The sequence below is a fragment of the Myxocyprinus asiaticus genome, chromosome 30, assembly GCF_019703515.2.
Source record: "Myxocyprinus asiaticus isolate MX2 ecotype Aquarium Trade chromosome 30, UBuf_Myxa_2, whole genome shotgun sequence".
In the NCBI taxonomy this organism is placed as follows: domain Eukaryota; kingdom Metazoa; phylum Chordata; class Actinopteri; order Cypriniformes; family Catostomidae; genus Myxocyprinus; species Myxocyprinus asiaticus.
In genome coordinates this window covers 15379477-15401955 of record NC_059373.1, presented here as the reverse complement: position 1 = coordinate 15401955, position 22479 = coordinate 15379477, and the positions used below count along the sequence as shown (strand labels likewise).

At 41.4% G+C, this 22479-nt stretch overlaps 1 protein-coding gene across 5 annotated transcripts in view; it reads right to left on the bottom strand.

Annotated features, from left to right (window-relative positions):
• The window catches only part of LOC127420640 (sterile alpha motif domain-containing protein 12-like), a 161612-nt gene that overhangs the window by 113870 nt on the left and 25263 nt on the right, over positions 1-22479 (bottom strand). For all 5 annotated transcript variants that reach the window (XM_051663051.1, XM_051663050.1, XM_051663054.1 and 2 more), the window contains exon 3: positions 19042-19171. In XM_051663051.1, coding sequence (XP_051519011.1) covers positions 19042-19171 — 130 coding nt within the window. The remainder of the gene's footprint in view (positions 1-19041; positions 19172-22479) is intronic.

Here is a 22479-nt window from a genome sequence, read left to right as displayed (position 1 = left end):
AAGAAATGCTATAGTTTTCAGATAGTGAGACTGGTGATTTGAGGGTAGAGTGGTTACTATTTTAGTGAACTTTAACTCCACTAATAATAACATAAATCCATAGCTAACCACTAAGGCATCATTCAATCAAAACATACTATTTACTATTTTAAAAAATATTAACAAGTCTTTTTTTTTTCTTTTTCTTTTTTTTTTTGTTTTTTGTGTGGCTTAGTTTCAATAAATGCTCTTTTTGGACAAAAAATAATTTATTTTTGAGGAAGTTCTGAAAGTTACAGTAAGTTTGCATAGAACATCAAACTATTATCTCAAAAGATCATGGAAAATTTGACAATCAGACAATATTATAAACTATTATGAATGAGCACTAAAATTAGGGCTGCATGATCATGAGAAAAAAAAACAGAATTGCAATTACTTTAGATTCATAATTTACATTAAAAATACTTTTTGTGTTTGTGCGTGGGGGGCATATGAATGCCATATTGTTTATGTTAATTACAAAAAAAATTGGTGGATAGAATTTTTAAATTTAGGGAATAGATCTTTTCACAACTAGTTAATCTTTATTTTTTTTATTTGATTAATCGGGCAACCCTAACTAAGATCATGCCCTCCCGCATTTTGAAGGACACTTTTGAAATACACTAGGCCCTGCTGCAGTAAATCTATAGCATTATCAAGACGCTCATTATGTCAGTCATGTGGTCATCAGCTATATGCAGCTTAATGCTACATCAGTCAGAACGTGATTATTTCCTGTTTTATTGCTTATAACAGCTGTAAAACGCTTGTAGAGTGAGTGATCACACAAAAATTAGTAATTGTTAATGTCAGTAGCGGATTTATGCATGGGCGGCATCTTGCGGGTTGGGGGGCACAAGGCACCCATACAGATACTGCCTCTGGTTAATGTGGCCATCATAGGCTAACACTGTAGTGTACCACACCCCCCCCACCCCACCACCACTCCTCTGAATCCTTTAAAAACACAAAAATTGCAGCAGTTTCATTCAAGCAACATTATGTTCCTATCCTCCAACATTACCACAATTCAATGTGATCTTTCCTCTCCATCCTCCTCCCCAGAATACTGAAAAATTGATCTGATGGCTCTGAATTGCATCCCTGTAGGAACACTGCAATTTCAGTTGCTCATACCTCATCATCACGCTCTCAGAAATCACAGCTGCGCTACAGAGAGCTGAAACTGTGCTGTTCTGTGAAACCAACGTGCTGAATATCAAATACACACCACTGCTGTCTGGAAGCCCTCAAATTCTGATGTCTAGGGTTGCGTTATATTGGTATTCTTGGGACATAGCTAATTATTCTGGGATGACTGGCATATTCACTACTTGGCTTTATTAGTTCATAATATATCAGCAAAAAATGACTTTATCTTTATCTTTTATCCATTATTGGCTGTGTGGATATTCCAGTCGCCCTAAAAAATAATTGGACACATACAAATTTACAGTATGAATGTCCTTGCATTATATCACAAAATTTTAAAGGGCCATTTTTTTATAGAACGATAGCACACTTTTCTAGCAAAACATTTCACAAAAAATAATTTTTTTAAATACTTTTTTCATACAGACTTCCAACTTCCACTTAAAATCTGAGAAAATGTCTAAATTGCTTTATTATTTTTTTTTTTTTTTTTTGCAGATCCCCCTTGCTTTAATATATTTGCAATGGCATTCATACATTTTTAAGTGTGGCTAAGTGCCTCTAAATTTTGGGGACCATTGTAGACGGTCAAAATGATCAGTTGAGGATGACCTACCAAAGTCATTATAAATCAAATTTAGAATAGTTGTGAGTCCGTGTACCTTCGGGTAAAGTTTTCTTGTTTTTGTTTTCAAAAAGAAATAACCAATAAACTGTTCATTTATCACATTTCCATTATCTCTCTTTATCACATCACAACAATTTATGTTGTATCTGCTTGTTTTTCAATTGAAAAAGAAATAGCCAAAAACAAGAAAACAAACTTTTCATTCGTGCATATAAACCAAAATTATAACTTGAATATTTGTTTTGTACATGTGGGCGGGCCTGACATTCGTAGTTACACCTTTTGTTTTCCAGTCTTCATTCAGCAAGTTTCAAGTCCATTGTCGGGGTGCGAGTCACATGCAGTTCTTCATTTACCGCCTATCCGAGGCCTGCTCGCCCTTCCATTGAATTTATGAAATAAAATGGAACCAAACACGCCCTGTTCCTGATTTACACTTTTGCTGACATGCTGTTGCATTTTGCTTGATTTATCCCTAGTGTAATTAATTTATTGATCATCTGAGTAATTGATCATCTGTTTTATTAAACTTTTTTTTTTTTTTTTTTATCAAAAAGGTAAATGTAATAGGCCTACACCAAAAGTGTAGTAAAAGTGTTGCCTGTTAATCCAACCTGGTCTCAGAGAATCGCGGTGCTGGTAGGCAACATCAAGCCAAAAATCCAAGGTACTCACATGGGGTATAGGCCTAATATTAATAAGGCCGGCTATTATAATGGGGTAATAATATTAAAAACCATAATCAAATTGTGGCTAGAAGAGCCTTACTATGTACAACAATTATTTTACTTAATTCCCCTTAAGTTCTAAACACATTCACTGTCCATAAATAATATTTTATTGAGTAATGGTTGAACGCATATAGTGAAGGTAACATCTTGTCTGTATGCAGATCATATAGTCCACATGTTAAAGAGAGACAACTGCATAACAGATATGGGTTTCATTTTATTCAATCAGTTCATGGTTAGATGTTGTATCCTAAAAATAAAATGAAAACTATTTGTAGTCATTAAAAATGTAAGGTTAATTCAATTCTATTTAATACAAAGCATACCACGGATATTTCACTTTTAAAAAGGTATACAGATAGACATGTCGGTCAAAATAAAATCCTTTCTGGCTGTTGCCAAGGCAACGTGCGCTGAAACTGCATTGCGAGCACTGCATTGACTGTTAAAAAAAAAAAAAAAGCTGTCCTCAATGTGATAAACTTGCGGTGATTTAGCATTCGCCATGACCCGTGTGAAAAGGCTTTTATTCTGAAGAAAAGGAATGAGGAAGGACAGATGACATTGCAGGTTTAACTAATCAGTAGAAATGGGCATATCACGTCCATCCACTTGTGCAGATAATAAGATTGTACACATATTTTAAGCGCTTGAATAAAAAACAAGCTGAAGAATTCCTGTTTTTCTAGCTCTTATATGAAACAAAAAAAATGAAAAATAGAAGTATTTTCTCAATTATTATAATTTCTTTCTAAATGAAAAACTAGTAAACGGTCAGTTTATTGCTTGTTCCATTTTGAAGACAAAAACAAGAAAACAAATTATCCGAAGGTACACGGACCATTGTGTTATGCTGGAAATGTCTTGTGCATTTATTTACGTGTTTGGGTTGAATGCAGATATTACTCTAAAGCATTCATGTGTTGAATCTTTTAAGATTTATTAATATCTTCATGAGGGGCATATCAAATTAACATCTGCATACACACATATTCTATGTCCCATTTTACAGTATTTGTATGTCCCATTTTACAGTATATAATTTTAACATGCTCAGTGTGAAACTTCACATACATGTGTATCCAAGTTGATCTAATAAAGTCAACAGAAAGCTGGAATTGCATGAGAAATTGAAAGTCTCTCTAAAAAAAATAAAATAAAAAAAAAGTAACTACGCCAAGACCACAAGTATGCTGCTTGATGGGAGTTCCCTTAACAGTTGTTTGTAATACTTTTGTTAAAGTCTAATAAATAAACCCAGCATCCTACCACACCCAGTATTCTCTAGAAGGTTTTACCAGAAGTGAGCCAGAACTCTAGTATAGACTTTGGCTTTCCAGTGTGGAAACAGAAAAAGAGCCAGCAAACTAGGAATGTCCCAGCTGGCTTCATTTTTGCTGTCAACATAAGATATGTCAGACTTTTCTTTCTCTCCTGAAAACCAGCATATTGTGACCTGATGATGAAGAAACTGGAAGATTTATACCTACACTATGATCTGATTATGCTGCCACCAGTCTGGAACAAGTTAACAACTCTTGTACAAGAACAATGGAACTGTTCACAGTCTTGGGCAAAAATCTGAAATTAAGAAGTGTCTCCCATTCAACTGGAAGTTGGAATTTGAATTAGCCACGCCCCACAGGATGCTGAAATAGAATTTAAACTGAAATTAAATTTATATAGAATTTGAATGGGAAATTAAGCGTTCTTCAACACTAATTTATATAATGAAAGGGTAACACTGTACAGTAGATTTGATTTGTTAACATTAGTTAATGCATTAGCTATCATAAACAAACAATGAACAATATATTTTTTTACAGCATTTATTTTTCTTAGTTTATTTTGGTTAATAAAAATACAATTGTCCATTGTTAGTTCATGTTAGTTCATAGTGCAATAAATAATGTTATCATATACATCTTTTGATTTTAAAATGCATTAGTAAATGTTGAAACTAACATTAGATTAACAAATGTTTTAAAAGTATTCATGGTTAGTTCATGTTAACAAATGGAAACTAATTGCAAATTGTTACCAAGGAAAGTTCATTTATTATATATACAGAGAGAGAGAGCACAACCTCTGGAAAGGAACCATTGGTAAGAACGGTGTTGGGAATGTTAATTCCAATGGAACTCTTCTTTTAACTAAATGTGTGGAACATTATCTCGTCATCACTAATACCTTGTTCCGACAGAAGAACAGATATAAAGTTTCTGTCAAAGCATTGGCACCTGACTGACTGCATATTTGTCAGATCCAAGGATCGAAAAGAAGTTCTCCATAAAAGAGCTATCACTGGAGCTGATGATTGCTGGACTGACCATGGACTCATTTATTCCAGCATCAGGATCGAAATCTGACCACAAAGAAAAATTCATAAGAAGATGATGACCAAAAAATACAATGTGGAAGCCTTCAAAGACATTACAAAAAGGCAGAATTCCAGCAAAACTTTGAACAACAACTGCCATCTGAATATCCAGATGAGATTGAAGAGCACTGGAACCTGCTGAAGAATGCCATCACTTCAACATGCAAAGAGATTATCAGAATTCAAACCCGGAAACATCATGACTGGTTTGATGAAAACTCAGAAAAGCTCCAACAATGAAAAGTGTTGAAAAACGGCAGGCCTTCAGAGCTCTCCAAGCAGATCCAAACTCTAAGGAGAAGTGGAACAGACACCAGAAATGCAAGGCTGATCTACAGAAGACAACACGTAACTTGAAAGACCTATGATGGACAAACAATGCTCGAGAAATCCAACATTTAGCAGACACGAATGATAGCAAAGGTTTTTACAATGCCACCAAGGCCATCTATGGACCAACAACGAATGGACAAACACCTCTACAAAGCAGAGATGGAGGTACTCTCCTGAATTCCAAGGAAGAAATCAACCAGTGATGGAAGGAACATTTTGAAGAACTCCTTAATTGTCATCCTGACGTTGATGAAAATATCGTTCTCCAGCACCTTCCACGTCGGACTATGGAAGAAACCTTGAACAATACCCTGACTTTGATCGAAGTCCAAGATGCAATCAAAGGAACAACAAAGCTGCCAGTATCAATAACATCCCTGCAGAAGTGTTCAAGGAAGGAGGTGCTTTGCTCCAATGACATCTGCATGATTTGATCATTAAAATATGGAATAGGGAGTGCATACCCTCAGAACTGAGAGATGCTCTCACTGTTGCAATCTATAAGAAGAAAGGGGACTGCAGTAATTATAGAGGAATCTCGCTCCTATCCATCGCAGGCAACATCTTAACAAAGATAATAAACAATCGGCTCAAACCGGTAGCGGAAAAGACATTTCCTGAAAGTCAAAGTGGATTCCGGCCCTCACGAGGAACAACAGATATGATTTTTGTAGCCCACCAACTCCAAGAGAAATGCAGAGAACAACAGAAACCACTCTACATTGCCTTCATAAATCTCACTGAGGCCTTTGACAGTGTCTCCTGTGACCTTCTCTGGAAAATACTTGCAGCCTTTGGGTGTCCTAAGAAGTTTATCACTATTCTGAAGCTTCTTCATGAGGATATAACTGCAACTGTCGTGACAAGTGGAGGCCTTACAGACACTTTCGGCATCAACTCCGGAGTCAAACAAGGATGTGTCATCACCCCAACGCTTTTCACTATTTTCATCTTGGCCATGATGCACACTGTCAAACCCAGACTTGCATCTGGCATGGATATCGAATACAGGACAGAGGGCCAGCTGTTTAGACTCAGTCGTCTTAAGGCCAAGCATAAAATATCATTCACCCATATAATCGACCTTCAGTATGCTGATGATAACAGCATTATATCCCTCAGTGAAGAAGACCTCCAGTCCATGCTCTATGCATTAGTCTTTGCATACAAGAAAATGGGGTTCTCCATCAATCTGAATAAAACCAAGATTCTTTATCAACCAGCCCCAGTGACGAACAACCTACAACCACGTGTTATTGAGTTACAAAGCCAAGTTCTTGAAAATGTTACCAGCGTTGGCTACCTGGGAAGTTACCTCTCCACTACTGCTGACATTGACTGTGAGATACAACATCGTCTGAAATGTGCGGCAGCAGCTTTTGAACATTTAAGAGGAGGAGTCTTTCAGAACCGGGACTTGAAGCATGAAACCAAAATCCTTGTGTACAAGGCAGTTGTCTTGTACACTCTTTTATATGGTTCAGAAACCTGGGTCACCTACAGGAGGCACCTTAACCACCTGGAAGTCTTCCACCAATGCTGTCTTCGCAACATTATAAAGATTTGCTGGGAAGACTACAGAAACAATGTCAGTGTCCTTGATGAAGCCAAGTCCACCAGCACTGAAGCGATCAACAACAAAAACCATCGTCACTGGGCAGAACACGTGCTCAGAATGGACGACAGTAGACTTCCAAAACAGGTCTTCTACGGTAAGCTCAAGGAAGGAAAACGATCAAGGAGAGGACTGAAGAAGCGCTACAAATATGTCCTTAAAGCAATATTCAAGAGCAGCAACATCAATGTTAACAGATGGGAAACACTCGCCCAAGAGAGAAATACCTGGAGATCCCTCATTCATCAATGAGTGGAATACTTTGAACAACACAGGAGGAAACAAGTGGAAGAAAAGAGAACAAAAAGGTAAACACGAGCCCTTTTGCCTATGTCCCCTCTCCCCACCGGTTTAAGGTGTCCTCACCTTAAGATATGTGCAGCCAGGACTGGACTCATCAGCCATATCCGAACACATCAACAAAGCCAATGATGATGGAAGACAATCAACCTCGATCACGAGGGATAGCCAAGATATATATATATATATATATATATATATATATATATATATATATATAGGGCTGTACATTATAATGTGTATAATTGTATAAATAAAAAATATTTTGGTATTTTAATTTATTATGAATCACATTTTTTATACATACAAAAATTAAATACAGATTTGTATAGGTTGCATTTCAAACATTGATCAGTACAATGTTTCTGGAAATACTCCATGTATGATGACAGGCTAATTCATACTGAAAAATTTAATGTATCATTATTAAAATCTACACTTGAATAAATTGTATTTCAATCCATTTTCAATCCATTTATGGATCCTGTTTGTTACTTCAATTCAGTTCAAATTCAGGAATTTAATTAAAATGTAAAGGGTTTCATGTAGGTCCATACAATGCAAGTGAATGATGACCAGACCTTTGAAGCATAGATGTAATCCATTAGACTCCAGTGGGTTAATCAATGCCATCTGAAGCGATCCAATTGGTTTTGGTTAAAACAGATCAAAATGTAACTCCTTTTTCACTATAAATCTTGACATCAGCAGTCTCCTTGGTGATCATGATTTCAAGCTCTCCGCGCATACGTCAAGCACAAGAAAGTGTAATCGATCTTGAAATCACTGTGCCTAGAGACTGAAATGACAAGATATACAATGAAAAAGGAGTTATATTTTGGTCTGTTCTCACCCAAAACGTCCTGGTTACTTTCGTAACCTCCATTCCCTGATGGAGGGAACGAGACGTTGTGTCGATGTAGTGACACTAGGGGTCACTCTTGGGAGCCCCAAACACCTCTGCTTTTTTTAAAAAAGGCCAATGAGAATTGGCGAGTGGAATTTGCATGCCACTCCCCTGGACATACAGGTATAAAAGGAGCTGGTATGCAACCACTCATTCAGGTTTTGTGCTGAGGAGCTGAGACCAGGTCCCGGCCATTTCAGCGGGTAGTTCAGCGTTGTGGCAGGAGGGACACAACACCTCGTTCCCTCCATCAGGGAACGGAGGTTACAAAAGTAACCAGGACATTCCCTATCTATCACTTACTCGATGTTGTGTCGATGTAGTGAAACGTCCTGTTTACTTGCGTAACCTCCGTTCCCTGATGGAGGGAACGAGACGTTGTGTCGATGTAGTGACACTAGGGGTCACTCTTGGGAGCCCGAGACACCTCTGGTCTTTGATAAAAAGCCAATGAAAATTGGCGAGTGGTATTTGCATGCCACTTCCCTGGACATACGGGTATAAAAGGAGGTGGTATGCAACCACTCATTCAGGTTTTATGCTGTGGAGCCGAGACAAGGTCCGGCCATTTCAGCAGGTAGTTCAGCGTTGTGGCAGGAGGGACACAATGTCTCGTTCCCTCCATCAGGGAACAGAGGTTATGCAAGTAATCAGGACGTTCCCTATCTGTCACTCACTCGACGTTGTGTCGATGTAGTGACACTAGGTGTCCCTATACAAAACGCCGCAACTGGCTGAACTGTGTTACGTGAACTGGCAGTGTGTGACGGGCAGACAACTGTGTGCCTCGTAGCCAGAGCACCAGGCCAACACGTAACCTCCCCCAACATAGTTATGAGTGTCGAACGGCCCTTTGGTGACAAGTCGACTACCCAAAAGATAGAGACAGGCTAACCCAGTCGTGCCCTCTTTTCCCCTTCTTTTTTTCCCACTCCCTATAAAACAAGGGGGATTATCTGACTGGGCTGCCAGGTCTAGTCGGGGGGTGTCCCTCCCAAGGGGAGGACACAGCGGAGACCACACCTCGCCCAAAGAGAGGGAGGATATTTAAGTGGAAAATATGTCACATGGTCTTGCCGACCATGTGGAGAAGTCTCATGGTAGATCCTAACCAACGGGGAGGAGTTACTACAAACATGGAGACTGTGGCAGAGGGGGCTCTGCCCAAGGAAGACAAGATTTGCCAACAGGGAAACGAATTAGCGGAAGATATACATCGCATGGGGTTACCCTACAGGGAACCGCCACATGCGGAGCACCTACCCCAGAACAGGGCTCTTAGTTAGCACGTGTAATGGTCCGGCAGCGAGTCTCTCCGAAGACTCGACTGCCACAGGGCTCAGAGGAAGTCAACCAGGGAACATAGTTTGTGAACACTACTGGGAATTAATGGCGCACGTCTCCAGCTCAAAAGAAGTAGAAGGCGCTATGTGCAAGCGATACACCTGGCCGGCTATCCCGGGCTTATCCGCTTGTATTGCATGCCACTACCTGGGATGAAACCGGTTCCACCTGGAGGTTGTAGAACCTTGCAAAGGTGTTGGGTGTTGCCCAGCCCGCTGCTCTGCAAATGTCTGTTAAAGAGGCACCCCTGGCCAGGGACCAGGAGGCCGCTACACCCCTGGTAGAATGGGCTCGTAACCCTACCAGGGGCGGCACGTCCTGGGCTTGATATGCCATAGCTATGGCGTCAATGAGCCAGTGGGCAATCCTCTGCTTGGAGACAGTGCTTCCTTTCCACTGTGCACCAAAGCAGACAAAGAGCTGCTCAGAGATCTAAAGCTCTGTGTGCGATCCAAATAGATGCATAAAGCACGCACCAGACACAGCAACGACAGGTCTGGGTCTGTTTCCTCCTGGGGCAGCACTCGCAGGTTCACCACCTGGTCCCTAAAAGGGGTCGTGGGTACCTTGGGCACATAGCCCGGTCGGGGTCTCAAGATCACGTGAGAGTAGCCCGGACCGAACTCCAGGCATGTTTCGCTGACAGAGAACGCTTGCAGGTCTCCTTCCCTCTTGATGCAAGTGAGCGCAGTCAGGAGGGCAGTCTTCAAGGAGAGTGCCTTAAGCTCAACTGACTGCAAAGGCTCAAAGGGGGCTCTCTGTAGACCCTGAAGAACTACAGAGAGGTCCCATGAGGGAACCAGGCACGGTCTGGAGGGGTTCAGCCTCCTGGCGCCTCACAGGAACCTGATGAACAGGTCGTGCTTCCCAAAGGACTTACCGTCCACCGTGTCGTGGTGTGCTGATATAGCAGCAAAGGGGATAGCTGCCCTTCCAACCTCTCCTGCAGGAAGGAAAGCACCAATCTGACTGCGCATCTCTGGGGGTCTTCCCATCGGGAAGAACACCACTTAGTGAACAGATGCCACTTAAAGGCATACAGTCGCCTTAGAGGGGGACCTAGACTGAGTGATCGTGTCTATCACTGCGGGTGGTAGACCACTTAGGTCTTCCGCATCCCGTCCAGGGGCCAGACATGGAAATTCCAGAGGTCTGGTTGCGGGTGCCAGATGGTTCCCCATCCCTGAGAAAGAAGGTCGCGAGGAGAGTGAGGTCTGAGAACCACGTCTGGGTGGGCCAGTAGGGTGATACCAGGATGACCTGCTCCTCATCCTCCCTGACCTTGCACAGAGTCTGTGCAAGTAGGCTCACTGGGGGAAACTCATATTTGCGTAGGCCAGGAGGCCAGCTGTGTGCCAGCGCATCTATGCCGAGAGGTGTCTCAGTCAGGGCGTACCAGAGCGGGCAGTGGGAGGATTCTTGGGAGGCGAACAGGTCTACCTGTGCCTGTCCGAATCGACTCCAAATCAGCTGGACCACCTGAGGGTTGAGTCTCCTCTCTCCCCTGAGGGCAACCTGCCATGACAACGCGTCCACTGCAGTGTTGAGGTCGCCCGGGATATGAGTGGCTCGACAGTGACTTGAAGTGCTGCTGACTCCAGAGGAGTCAGAGGGTGAGTTGTGACATACAATGAGAGCGCAGACCGCCTTGGCGGTTGACATATGCTACCACTGCCATGTTGTCTGTCCGAACTAACACGTGCTTGCCCTGGATCAATGGCCGGAACCTCCGCAGGGCAAGCAGAATTGCCGACAACTCGAGGCAGTTGATGTGCCAACACAGCCGTGGGCCCGTCCATAAGCTGGTGGCTGCGTGCCCATTGCAAACAGCGCCCCAGCCCGTTTTGGAGGCATCTGTCGTGATCATGATGCGCCTGGAGACCTGCTCTAGGGGGAAACCTGCCCATAGAAACGAGAGGTCGGTCCAAGGGCTGAAGAGACAGTGACAGACCGGCGTGATGGCCACACGGTGTGTCCCGCAGTGCCATGCCCATCTCAGGAATCGAGTCTGAAGCCAGTGCTGAAGTGGTCTCATATGCATCAACCCGAGCGGGGTGGCCACCGCTGAGGATGCCATTTGCCCCAGGAGCCTCTGAAAGAGTTTCAGCGGAACCGCTGTTTTCTGTTTGAACGCATTCAAACAGGTCAACACCGACTGTGTGTGCTCGTTCGTGAGGTGCACTGTCAATGAGAAAGCCCAACTCCAAACCGAGAAAAGAGATGCTCTGAACTGGGAGGAGCTTGCTCTTTTCCCAGCTGACCCGAAGCCTTAATTGGCTGAGGTGTGAGAGCACCTCTGTGTGCACACAACATGTCCCGAGAGTGAGCTAGGATTGGCCAATCATCGAGATAGTTGAGAATGCGAATACCCACTTCCCTTAATGGGGCAAGAGCTGCCTCTGCAACCTTTGTGAAGACGCGAGGGGACAAAGACAGGCCGAAAGGGAGGACCTTGTACTGATACGCCTGACCCTCGAATGCAAACCGCAAGAAGGGTCTGTGTCAAGGTAGAATCGAGACGTGAAAGTACGCGTCCTTCAGGTCTACCACCGCGAGCCAATCTTGATGCCGGACGCTTGCCAGAATGCGTTTTTGCATCAGCATCTTCAACGGGAGTCTGTGTAAAGCCCGGTTCAGTACTCGCAGGTCCAAGATTGGCCGCAACCCACCGCCTTTTTTCGGTACAATGAAGTAGGGGCTGTAAAACCCCTTCTTCATCTCGGCCGGAGGGACAGGTTCTATCGCACCCTTCCGTAGGAGGGTGGCGATCTCCGCACGCAAGGTAGCAGCATTTTCGTCCTTCACCAAGGTGAAGTGGATACCGCTGAACCTGGGTGGACGCCTGGCGAACTGAATCGCGTAGCCGATTTGGACGGTCCGGTCCAGCCATTGCAACGGATTGGAAAGCGCAAGCCACGCATCCAAGTTCAGCGTGAGGGGGACCAAAGGGACAACGCCGTCAGATGTACTGGCAGGTGGGGCGGAGTGGCGGGGTGGAGCAGCGGGGTGGAGCTCGAGGTGCCACACCTTGTCGTGGCCGTGCTGAGTCTAGGGACATCGAAGCACTTACCTGGCTCCTTGTGACCACCCCCGGAACAGCCTGGGACGGGGAGGAAGAGGCCTGTCCTCGCAATCTCTGGAGACTGTCACATCGGGGGCAGATGTGTGACACAGCTGGGCATGCAGGGGCGGGGAGACCGCCGCTGGAGCGCCAATCCTGCAAGGGAAAAAAGGCAGACGGTGGTCGTGGTGACAACTGTGCACACCGGGTATTTGACCCAGGGAAGGAGGAATCCGCTCTTTTGCTGAACTGTTGGGTACTGCAGTCACTTGGGCATGCGGCGAAATCAAATGAAAAGGCAACACATGATTCTCCACCCGGCCCTCCACTGGGGGATGGAGTGGTCTTCTTACCAGCTCCAAGGCAGTGGGTTTTGTTGACACTGGGTCTCCCATCAGGAATTTAATTAAAATGTAAAGGGTTTCATGTAGGTCCATACAATGCAAGTGAATGATGACCAGACCTTTGAAGCATAGATGTAATCCATAAGACTCCAGTGGGTTAATCAATGCCATCTGATGCGATCCAATTGGTTTTGATTAAAACAGATCAAAATGTAACTCCTTTTTCACCATAAATCTTGACATCAGCAGTCTCCTTGGTGATCATGATTTCAAGCCGTGAGACGGGTGGCATCTGCTTCCTGCGGTGGGCTCCACGCCGGGGCCGGGCCGAAGGGGTGGGCTGCGGCGGAGCCGGTGCAGTCACCGCAGGGGGACGCCCTTGGCGATGAGCAGATGGGGTGTGGGATCTTGAGCCGTGTCGGGGAAGGATATGTCGGATATCCTCCGTCTGCTGCTTCACCATCGAGAACTGCTGGGCAAAGTCCTTGACGGTGTTGCCGAATAGGCCAGCCTGGGAGATGGGGCAGCAAGGAACCGTGTCTTGTCGGCCTCCTCCATCTCGACCAGGTTGAACCAAAGGTGGCGCTCCTGTACCACTAATGTGGACATCGTCTGCCCGAGAGACCGCGCCGTGACCTTCGTCCCACGATTTTTTCAGCTCCTTGTGCACTTCCAGGAAGAATGGCACTGGAGTGGGGCGCGGCTGCGACGAGCGGCGCCGCGAGCCCAGGAACCAATCATCGAGCCGCGAGGGTTCAGGGGAGAGCGGAGAGTTCCACTCTAGCCCGACGCTCGCGTCCGCCCAGGAAAGCATGTCCATCATCTCTGCATCAGCATGTGACTGGGCAATCGTCCCCAAAGGGGGGAACCCAGCTGAGGCTTCTGCGTCCGACTGGACAAGCCCGTTCTCCGATGCTGTGCTCGAGAGCTCATCAGCTTCGCGGGCTCCGAACAAGAGGTCGAACTCGCCGTGAGACGAGCCGGGGGACTCATCCGGAAGCCCGATCGGGGCAGACGAGCATGCTGGGGAATGGGAGGTCCGCGGGGGGATAGCCGGCGGAGGCGGTCCTATTGGGGTCACCAAATTGCCCCCAGTGCTAGCCGCGCTGGCCTCAAACCCGTAGATAGAAGGACCAAAGCAGGGAGCCGCTGGGGTAGCTTGTTTTCTCATGAAAGCAAGCCGTGACCACAACGTTGCCATGGTCATTTTCACGCAATGAGAACATGAACCATCCACGAATGCTGCCTCCGTGTGGGTCGCGCCCAGACACGACAGACAGCGATCGTGACCGTTTGAAGTTGAGAGGTAACGACCGCAACCAGGAATAACACACAATCGTAAAGGCATCTTTAAAAAGAAGCGTCTTTTTAAAGACATTCCGTGTGTGCCGCTCTTTTAGGAAAATATACTCTCTTTTTTCTGCCGAAGTGCCCAGGGGTGTTCTCTGCAGTGCACCAGTGCAGAGGAGGGAGAAGCCACTGAAATGCACCGTCAGATCCAGCAGAGGTGAATGAAAAGTTGTGAGAATTCAGCTCAGTGAGCATGACCGTTCGGCTCCGAAGAGAAAATCTGAATGAGTGGTTGCATACCAGCTCCTTTTATACCCGTATATCCGGGGGAGTGGCATGCAAATACCACTCGCCAATTTTCATTGGCCTTTTATCAAAGACCAGAGGTGTCTCGGGCTCCCAAGAGTGACCCCTAGTGTCACTACATCGACACAACGTCGAGTGAGTGACAGATAGGGAACTAGGGGTCCCTATACAAATTGAAGGATTACTTTAATGATGCCTTTATGTGCTTTTTGGAACTTCAAATGTCTGTTCACCATTCACTTGCATTGTATAGACCTAGATATTCTTCTAAAAATCTTTGTTTGTGTTCTGCAGAAGAAAGTAAGTCATACACATCTGGGATGGCATGAGGGTGAGTAAATGATAAGAGAATTTTCATTTTTAGGTGAACTATCCCTTTAAAGTTATTTTAAAACCATTTCTGAATTGCTCACAACCCTGTTTCTTCATCATTGTCGTGAGACCTTGTTCACCAATGGGCACTTGCTTTCTGGTGATTATTAAAAGTATTAACAATATATATATTATATATATATATATATATATATATATATATATATATATATATATATATATATATATATATATATATATGTAATTTCAAAATATTTGCAGGTTTCAAATGATAGCTTTTTATAAACCTGATGTTCAAATAAACCAGCAACAAAGGATGTGCAAACAACTGGCACAATACTCATTAAAGCGCATAGATGAGTATCTCATTTTGATGTTGTCCAATTACCCATTACAGTATGTCTCTCAATACCAGGTTAGTTAACAGGCATTATTGGAAGTGTTATATAGTTTTGTGCTTTCATGACCCCACCGTGCTATGGCCCATGAGACTGATGTCTACTCGAACTCCAGTCCAGAGTCTCATTCTGTTTGAAAAAGGATCTCTGGTTGACTTGTTCTCTCTGATCTTCTCAGTTGTATATAACACAGAATGAGTGCACCTTCTCCCCTCATTACACCTAAAATATGTGCTTAACTCATTTTACAAACCACTCACTGTCTCAGTCTTTGTAATTACTGCAGATTAGGGACTAATATCTAATTATGCCATAATATGCTTTAATGCATTTTTAATGACAGCTCTGCATTCAAGTCAAACTCTCTGAGCTATTGGCGTGATGTGTAAGAAGTGGTGAGGGAGAATCTCCACAGCGATGAAAAGGAAATGTTTGTCTAACTAGCTGCGCTCTGGTTCAAATGGAAACAAACCAACACTTAGTAGTAATTTTGTAACTTAATAGTTAGTAATTTTATGCTCTCTCTAGGCCGTTTTGAGGCTGCCTGGTATGATGAAATGTCCATAAAGCTCAGACAAAGAGTTTGTGAATCCTTGAAAAAATATCTAAATTTCAGCATGAATGGGTTTTAAAATGTGATCTGATGAAGATATCATGAAAAATCAATAGCAGCTCACATTCTTTTTCTTACTGCATGCCTGTTGAAGTTGTGAAGGATTCTTATTTTTCAACTGTTTTGAAACATTTATCAAGAAGATAGATTGCATAATGGCCACAAATGGACAGTTTTGGGAGTGACAACCACATTTAAATGTGAGTGAATCCCTTAAATTATCATTCTATGTGGCTGGAATACTGTGCTGTACATGTGATAGCCGAGTCATCATAGAGATAACCATAGCAACATCTTTTCATATTGCAGCAATATAAAAAGAAACATAAATGTCAACAGTTTAACTTTTTTTATTAACTAACAGTTAACTAATTTTAAGATGGGAACCTGAAATCAACCATTTAATGTTTGGGAGCCACAACAGTGACCTATTAAATGTGCTTATTGTGTATTCCAGTCCTTTAATTAAGCAAGTTTCTTTTGTTTTGTGATTTGGCACTGATCCATCTTTGTTTACTCTACTGAAATGTGTTACGTTATGCATGATACGACCAGAGATGGATGCAAATTGCATGGTGTCTCTAATTAGTAAGGCCTGGTGCTTATGAACAGATTTCTGTTAATTAATGCTGGATAGTCAAATCGAACTTGCATATTTTCTGCATAAATTATGGCTAATTGGACTGCGCAAACCCCTAATGCTAAATGTATTCAAAATCTTTTGAGTCAAATTGAAGCAATTTGAAATGGACCTAACATTGCTTTAGCCAGTATTTCTCATGACAGTCGAGATCAGTTGACCAAATCATGACAAATCACCACAAGAGCTTTTCTGAGTGCTTGGTTGTGAAGAATGCAGTAGGCTACCGCAATCTGGCATACTTTTCTGGGACGGTATTGCTCCACCACAGTGATCCAGGAACTCTTTAAAATGTCAAAAATGCTAGTCTACACAACGTGTCTGGATATATAGTATTCCCACATATTCCGGTAATGCTCTTCTCCATCACTTGATCATCATTTGATAAATCACTGCTGCCATGATCAATAGAAAATGTACACAAACATCTCTTTTGACCAGTTTCCACTGACAGTGTAAGCACAACATTAAATGCACCAGATAAATAGCACTGGGTTTTGTAAATAAGGTGTATTCTATTAAATAATACTAATTTTCATAAAATAGAAGGCATGTTAGCACTGTAAAGACATGTAAAAGTGTGCAATTTCCATGACACTAGCATCATCAAACAGAATTGCAAAAATACACATAATTTTCAAACAGCTTTACAAATACACCTTCTGCCTACCATTGTTCGAACAAACACATAGTCCTATCCCAAACTCGCAGCATTGGTTGAGTCAATGTTGCTGTGTCGGGCAGGCCGGGCCGCTCGGGTCATGACATGAGGAATTAAATTTTCCTTGATCTTTTCACATGTAAGAGTTCATTGTACTATAAAAAAATATTGTAAGTTTCAGAACTCAAAACTTCCTCCTCACTGCAAAAAAAAAAAAAAAAAAAAAATAGAAATAATATTATATTATATATATATATATATATATATATATATATATATATATATATATATATATATATATAAATAAATAACCAAGCTGCCAAAATAAAATCATTGTCTACATCCTCCACATTGTGATGTCACACTGTGGAACACATTTGCATCTGACCGCCTCCATAACAACACATTAACACGTAATTTACCTTATTACTTCTATAGCCCTGCCCGGAGCGAGCAGATCAATCAAGAGCAGAGAGCCAATTATAATAGTGGCCATTTACAGACAAGTCTTAAAGAAGAAGCAGCAGCAAAAAACAAGCATTTCTGACAGAGGGTCAGAATGAGGGTGGAATATTTTTTTTTATGCAAAAAACTTTACTAATATTATACAGAAAGTTAACCTCAAGGAATGTATTATAAAATGAATATTCAGGGTTCAGTACAAGTTAAGCTCAATCGACAGCATTTGTGGCATAATATTGATTATCACATTTCGACTCATCCCTCCTTTTCTTTAAAAAAATTAAAAATTGAGGTTACAGTGAGGCACTTACAGTGGAAGTGAATGGGGCCAATTTTTGGAGGGTTTAAACAGAAATGTGAAGCTTATAATTTTATAAAAGCACTAACATTAAAACTTGTGTATTATTTGAGCTGTAAAGTTGTTTAAATTGTCATTTTTACAGTCAATTTAGGGTTTTAGGGTTTGTTGACATTATATCGTCAAGGCAACGAAGTTGTAAAATTGGTTATAACTTTTCACAGAAAAGGTTAGTATGTGATAATCGTGTTTACACGCATATTATTTATGTCTTGAGGTTATACTTTTTAAATAGTTAGCATTTTAACGTTTACGGATTCGCCCCATTCACTTCCATTGCAAGTACCTCACTGTAACCCAGATTTTTTATTTTTGTAAAGAAATTGAAGGACAAGTCAAATTTTGTTTTTGTGGTAATCAATATTATGCCACAAATGCTGATGATTGAGATTAACTTGTATTTAACCTGTAATATTCCTTTAAGATAATAAAAAAAGGCATGTCATGACCCTTTAAAACCAGGTGGAAACAGTGCCACAGAGCCACAGTGGTTACACTTTTGTCTCAGCATTTGAAGCTGGGAGAAGTGAAAGCATTTTAACATTGACAAAAATTGCAAAAAACATCTGCTTTAATTTAAATACAGCACAGCACTGTCTCAGCACATTTAGCGCTTGGTTAAACTGGATTGTAGGTGTTAGTGCATAATATATATAAAAAAAATATAGATTATATGAAATATTGAATGAAAAATTTGTGCAATTTTGACTTGCAGGTTGGGTGGGGAAATATCACAGTCTATATGACGGTCATCTTGGGAATAATGACCAATTGATTTTTTAGTTGTTAGCATACTGGAATTTGTTGTGTGCACAATGTAAGCAATTAATCTCTTTAAAGCTTCTTGCACAATACGACATAAAAAAATTGAAGTACTGTCATCCATCATGATGCATTAAAAGTCATATATGAAGTACACACACAAACACACACACATACACATACAATTTCCTCAACACGCATTCCCATTTGCACAGGAACCCCTGCTGAGCTAATAAACATAAGAATGCAATCATCTTGGCTGAGCCAGTAGCAATTAATGCCAGTTCCATTATGAATGTCTTAATGCAAGTGGAATGTGTGTGTGTGAGTGAGCATTGGACTGTGCGTATCTGACCTTGGCCAAGAACATTAGGAGACTGACAGGGTGTCTGTGTTTACCTGTGATGTCGTGCTGCTTGAAGGAGTCACTGTAGACTTGGTGTTGATTGGGACAGTGTTTCTTTAGCCATTTACAAACATCCTGCTGGGTCCAAAGAGCCACTGGTTTGGACAGCTTCACAGTTCCTGGCTGAGCAAGAAACAAAATGGGGCAGAATCTCAGTGGAATGCAGACTGGAAATTATTCTCCTCTTCCATGGACTCCTCATCTTGTAAATGTAATGTTTAGCCAAAACTAAAAATATTTTCATCATTTACTCACACTCTTTTTTTCTTCCATGGAACACAAAATAAGACATTTTGAAGAATGCAGTGAATGGGGACTAGTGATTCTGAGCTTCAGAAAACATCAAAAAGGAACATAAGAGTAAATTCATTCCACGTTTGAACAGCCAAATGAAAGCTTTGTGTGAGGAACAAACCCGAATTTAAGATGTTATTCAACAGCACTCCTTAGGAGTTCATGAAAGAAGTAGTGACGTCTGATTCATGAATGAATCTAAATCTTTATTTTATGAATAATGATTAATTTTATTTGGAATGATCCCTTGATTTGGTCTGAAAGATTTGTTCACGAATCACACTGATCTGGATCTCGAGTTCAACTCACTGGAAAGGAAGATCAGTCTTAAATTTTCAGAACTAAATTTCAGTCTGTTCCTCCCACAAAGCTTTCGAATGACTTCAGAAGACTTTGAATATAATGTACGAGTTATACAGACCACGTTTATTATACTTTAATGGTCCTTTTTGAAGTTTGAAAGTCTCAGTCCCTGTTCATGTGCTTGGAAAAGAGCAAATGGTACATTCAAATTATCCCCTTTTGAGTTCCATGGAAGAAAGTCATACAGGTTTGGGCCAACATGAGAGTGAGTAAATAATGACATAATTTTCATTTTTGGGTGAACTTTATCCTTAATGACAATCTTTCCTTTGGAATGCCATTTCCGTATGGCATGATTGGAATGCAGTGTATCTGGAAAAAGGGCCAATGTGACAGGACTGTTGAGAGCCGAAGTGTGAGGTACCTTTAAATGGCAGTCTTATTCAGCAGCAGCGACATAGCGCAGCCAAACAAACAGACGCTGAGTCAGTAGAAACTGCCTCCAGTGGGGTGATAGTCACAGCCACACTAAAAACAGCACAGCTCTAATTAACCCAAGGTACCTGCCACAGAGGTGTGAAGGCAGACCCGCGGAGCCGCGATCGCTGACAGAGCCTTACAAAAGGATTGATGAGGTATATATAAAGGCATATAACACTGCATTGAAAGCGAGTGCAGATGGTGAGCTCTATTTCACAGGAAGACTTCCAGAAGTTTGAAGGATGGAGCCACCAATTCTGTGGCTCCTTCAAGTGGGAATACCTTTGTAGGTGGAATCTCAGCCAATTAAAAAGAGATGAGTGACAGATGAGTGGAGAGGGGATGAGATGTGTGAAGAGGAAAAGTGAGCTTTTAAGTTATAACACATACACATGCACAAACACAATGTCACAGTCATTCTGTCCTTGGTATAATTAGACAGTTCAATAATTTTCATGTTACTATAGCAACAAAGCATGTTGACTTGAAGAAATGAATAGACATGAACAGCGCTAAAATGATCTTCATCTATGACAACAGAATACAGAATTCTGTAATCAGCTTAGATGCATTTCAAGCTTTTAGTTTGAAGGGTCGTTCAGTATAAACAAGATTTATTATTAAATATGAAGAAGAAAAATATATGGTCTTAATTAAAATTAATGCATTTTCATAAATGTATTTTACATTATTCTCTGATGAAAATTAGATTTGGTTGACTTTTCAACTTCTCAATCTCTCAAATATGCAATATTTTCTAATTTATACTATAGGATTTGCAGTAAATCCCAGTGGGGTTTAATAAGACAGATCCACTAACACTCAGTGTGTAAAAATCAGACCCAGTGCATTAGAGTGCCATCTTGTGGAAAAAAGCTTACCATTGTGGATGGCAGTGCGTTGCGATTTTAGTGTATTCTAAATTATTTGATGTGTATTCTATTTCTCTGATCTAACTTACTAAAAGCCAGTTAAAATGCATTGTGCCACATCACAGATGCACAGACAAAATTATTGTTGCATATGATGATAATAGTCTTCGGTGGACAAAGATAAATTCCTATGTACTGTATGATCAATTCCGTGTAGACTGTAAAACACATCACTCGTTTACATGTCTCAAACAAACATGTGACAAATTATTGACTGCAAGTATTGCATCATATTGACCTTCTGCACATTGAGAAATAAGAACAATGAAAGGAAATACAGAAGCAAAATCAACGAGAATATTTAAGACCCAATTATATTGACATTGCTTTTTGAAACAGGCGGTTTGGGCAGGACATACTGATAGAGTATTATAGCATAATGCTATTGCTAGTCAGTTGCAGGTGGTATTAGGTGGAGGGACAAATTCATATATAGAGCATCTGATTAAACAAAAATCTGTTTAGTGCATGATTAGTCAACAATATTTTTGACTGGTTTCTTGTACATTTTAAATGCATGTACAGTTTATGCTTAAAGTTAATTTTGTTCGCTTTTAGGAGTACACTGGCATATAGATGGCAAATAGACATGGACTAAAAGCCACAAAAAAATCCAGCTTTTATTTCATGGGGTTTAAAAACAGCTGATTCAGCTTTGCCTGATTAAAGGGATAGTTCACCCAAAAATGAAAATCCTCTCATCATTTACTCAACCTCATGCCATCCCAGATTTGTATGACTTTCTTTCTTCTTCTAAACACAACACAAGCAAAGGTTTTTAGAAAAAATATCTCAGCTCTCTAGGTCTATTCAATGCAAGTGAACAGTGACCAGAACTTTGATGGTCCAAAATGCACATAAAGGTATCAAAAGTAATCCATATTACTCTAGTGGCTAAATCTATATCTTCAGAAGCAATATGATGGATGTGGATGAGAAACAGATCAATATTTAAGTCCTTTTTTACAATAAAGTCTCCTCCCTGCCCAGTAGGTGGCGATATGCACGAAGAATGCGAATCGCCAAAAACAAAAGTAGAATCAAGTGATTCAGAGATCAGAGATTTATAGTACTAAAAAAAGTGGACTTAAATATTGATCCATTTCTCACCTACATCTATCACATAGCTTCTGAAGACATGGATTTAACCATTGGAGTCGAATGGATTACTTTTATGTTGCCTTTATGTGCTTTTTGAACCTTCAAAAGTCCATCATTCACTCAACTGAATGGACATAAAGAGCTGAGATATTCTTTTAAAAATCTTCAGAAGAAGAAAGTTAGTCATAAACGTATGGCATGAGGGTGAGTAAATGAGAGAATTTTCATTTTTGGGTGAACTATCCCTTTAAGCCAATGTTAAATATCTCTAGACTTTATCAATGCTACTTTTGGATTTGGTTACAACAGTGTGCTTCACTG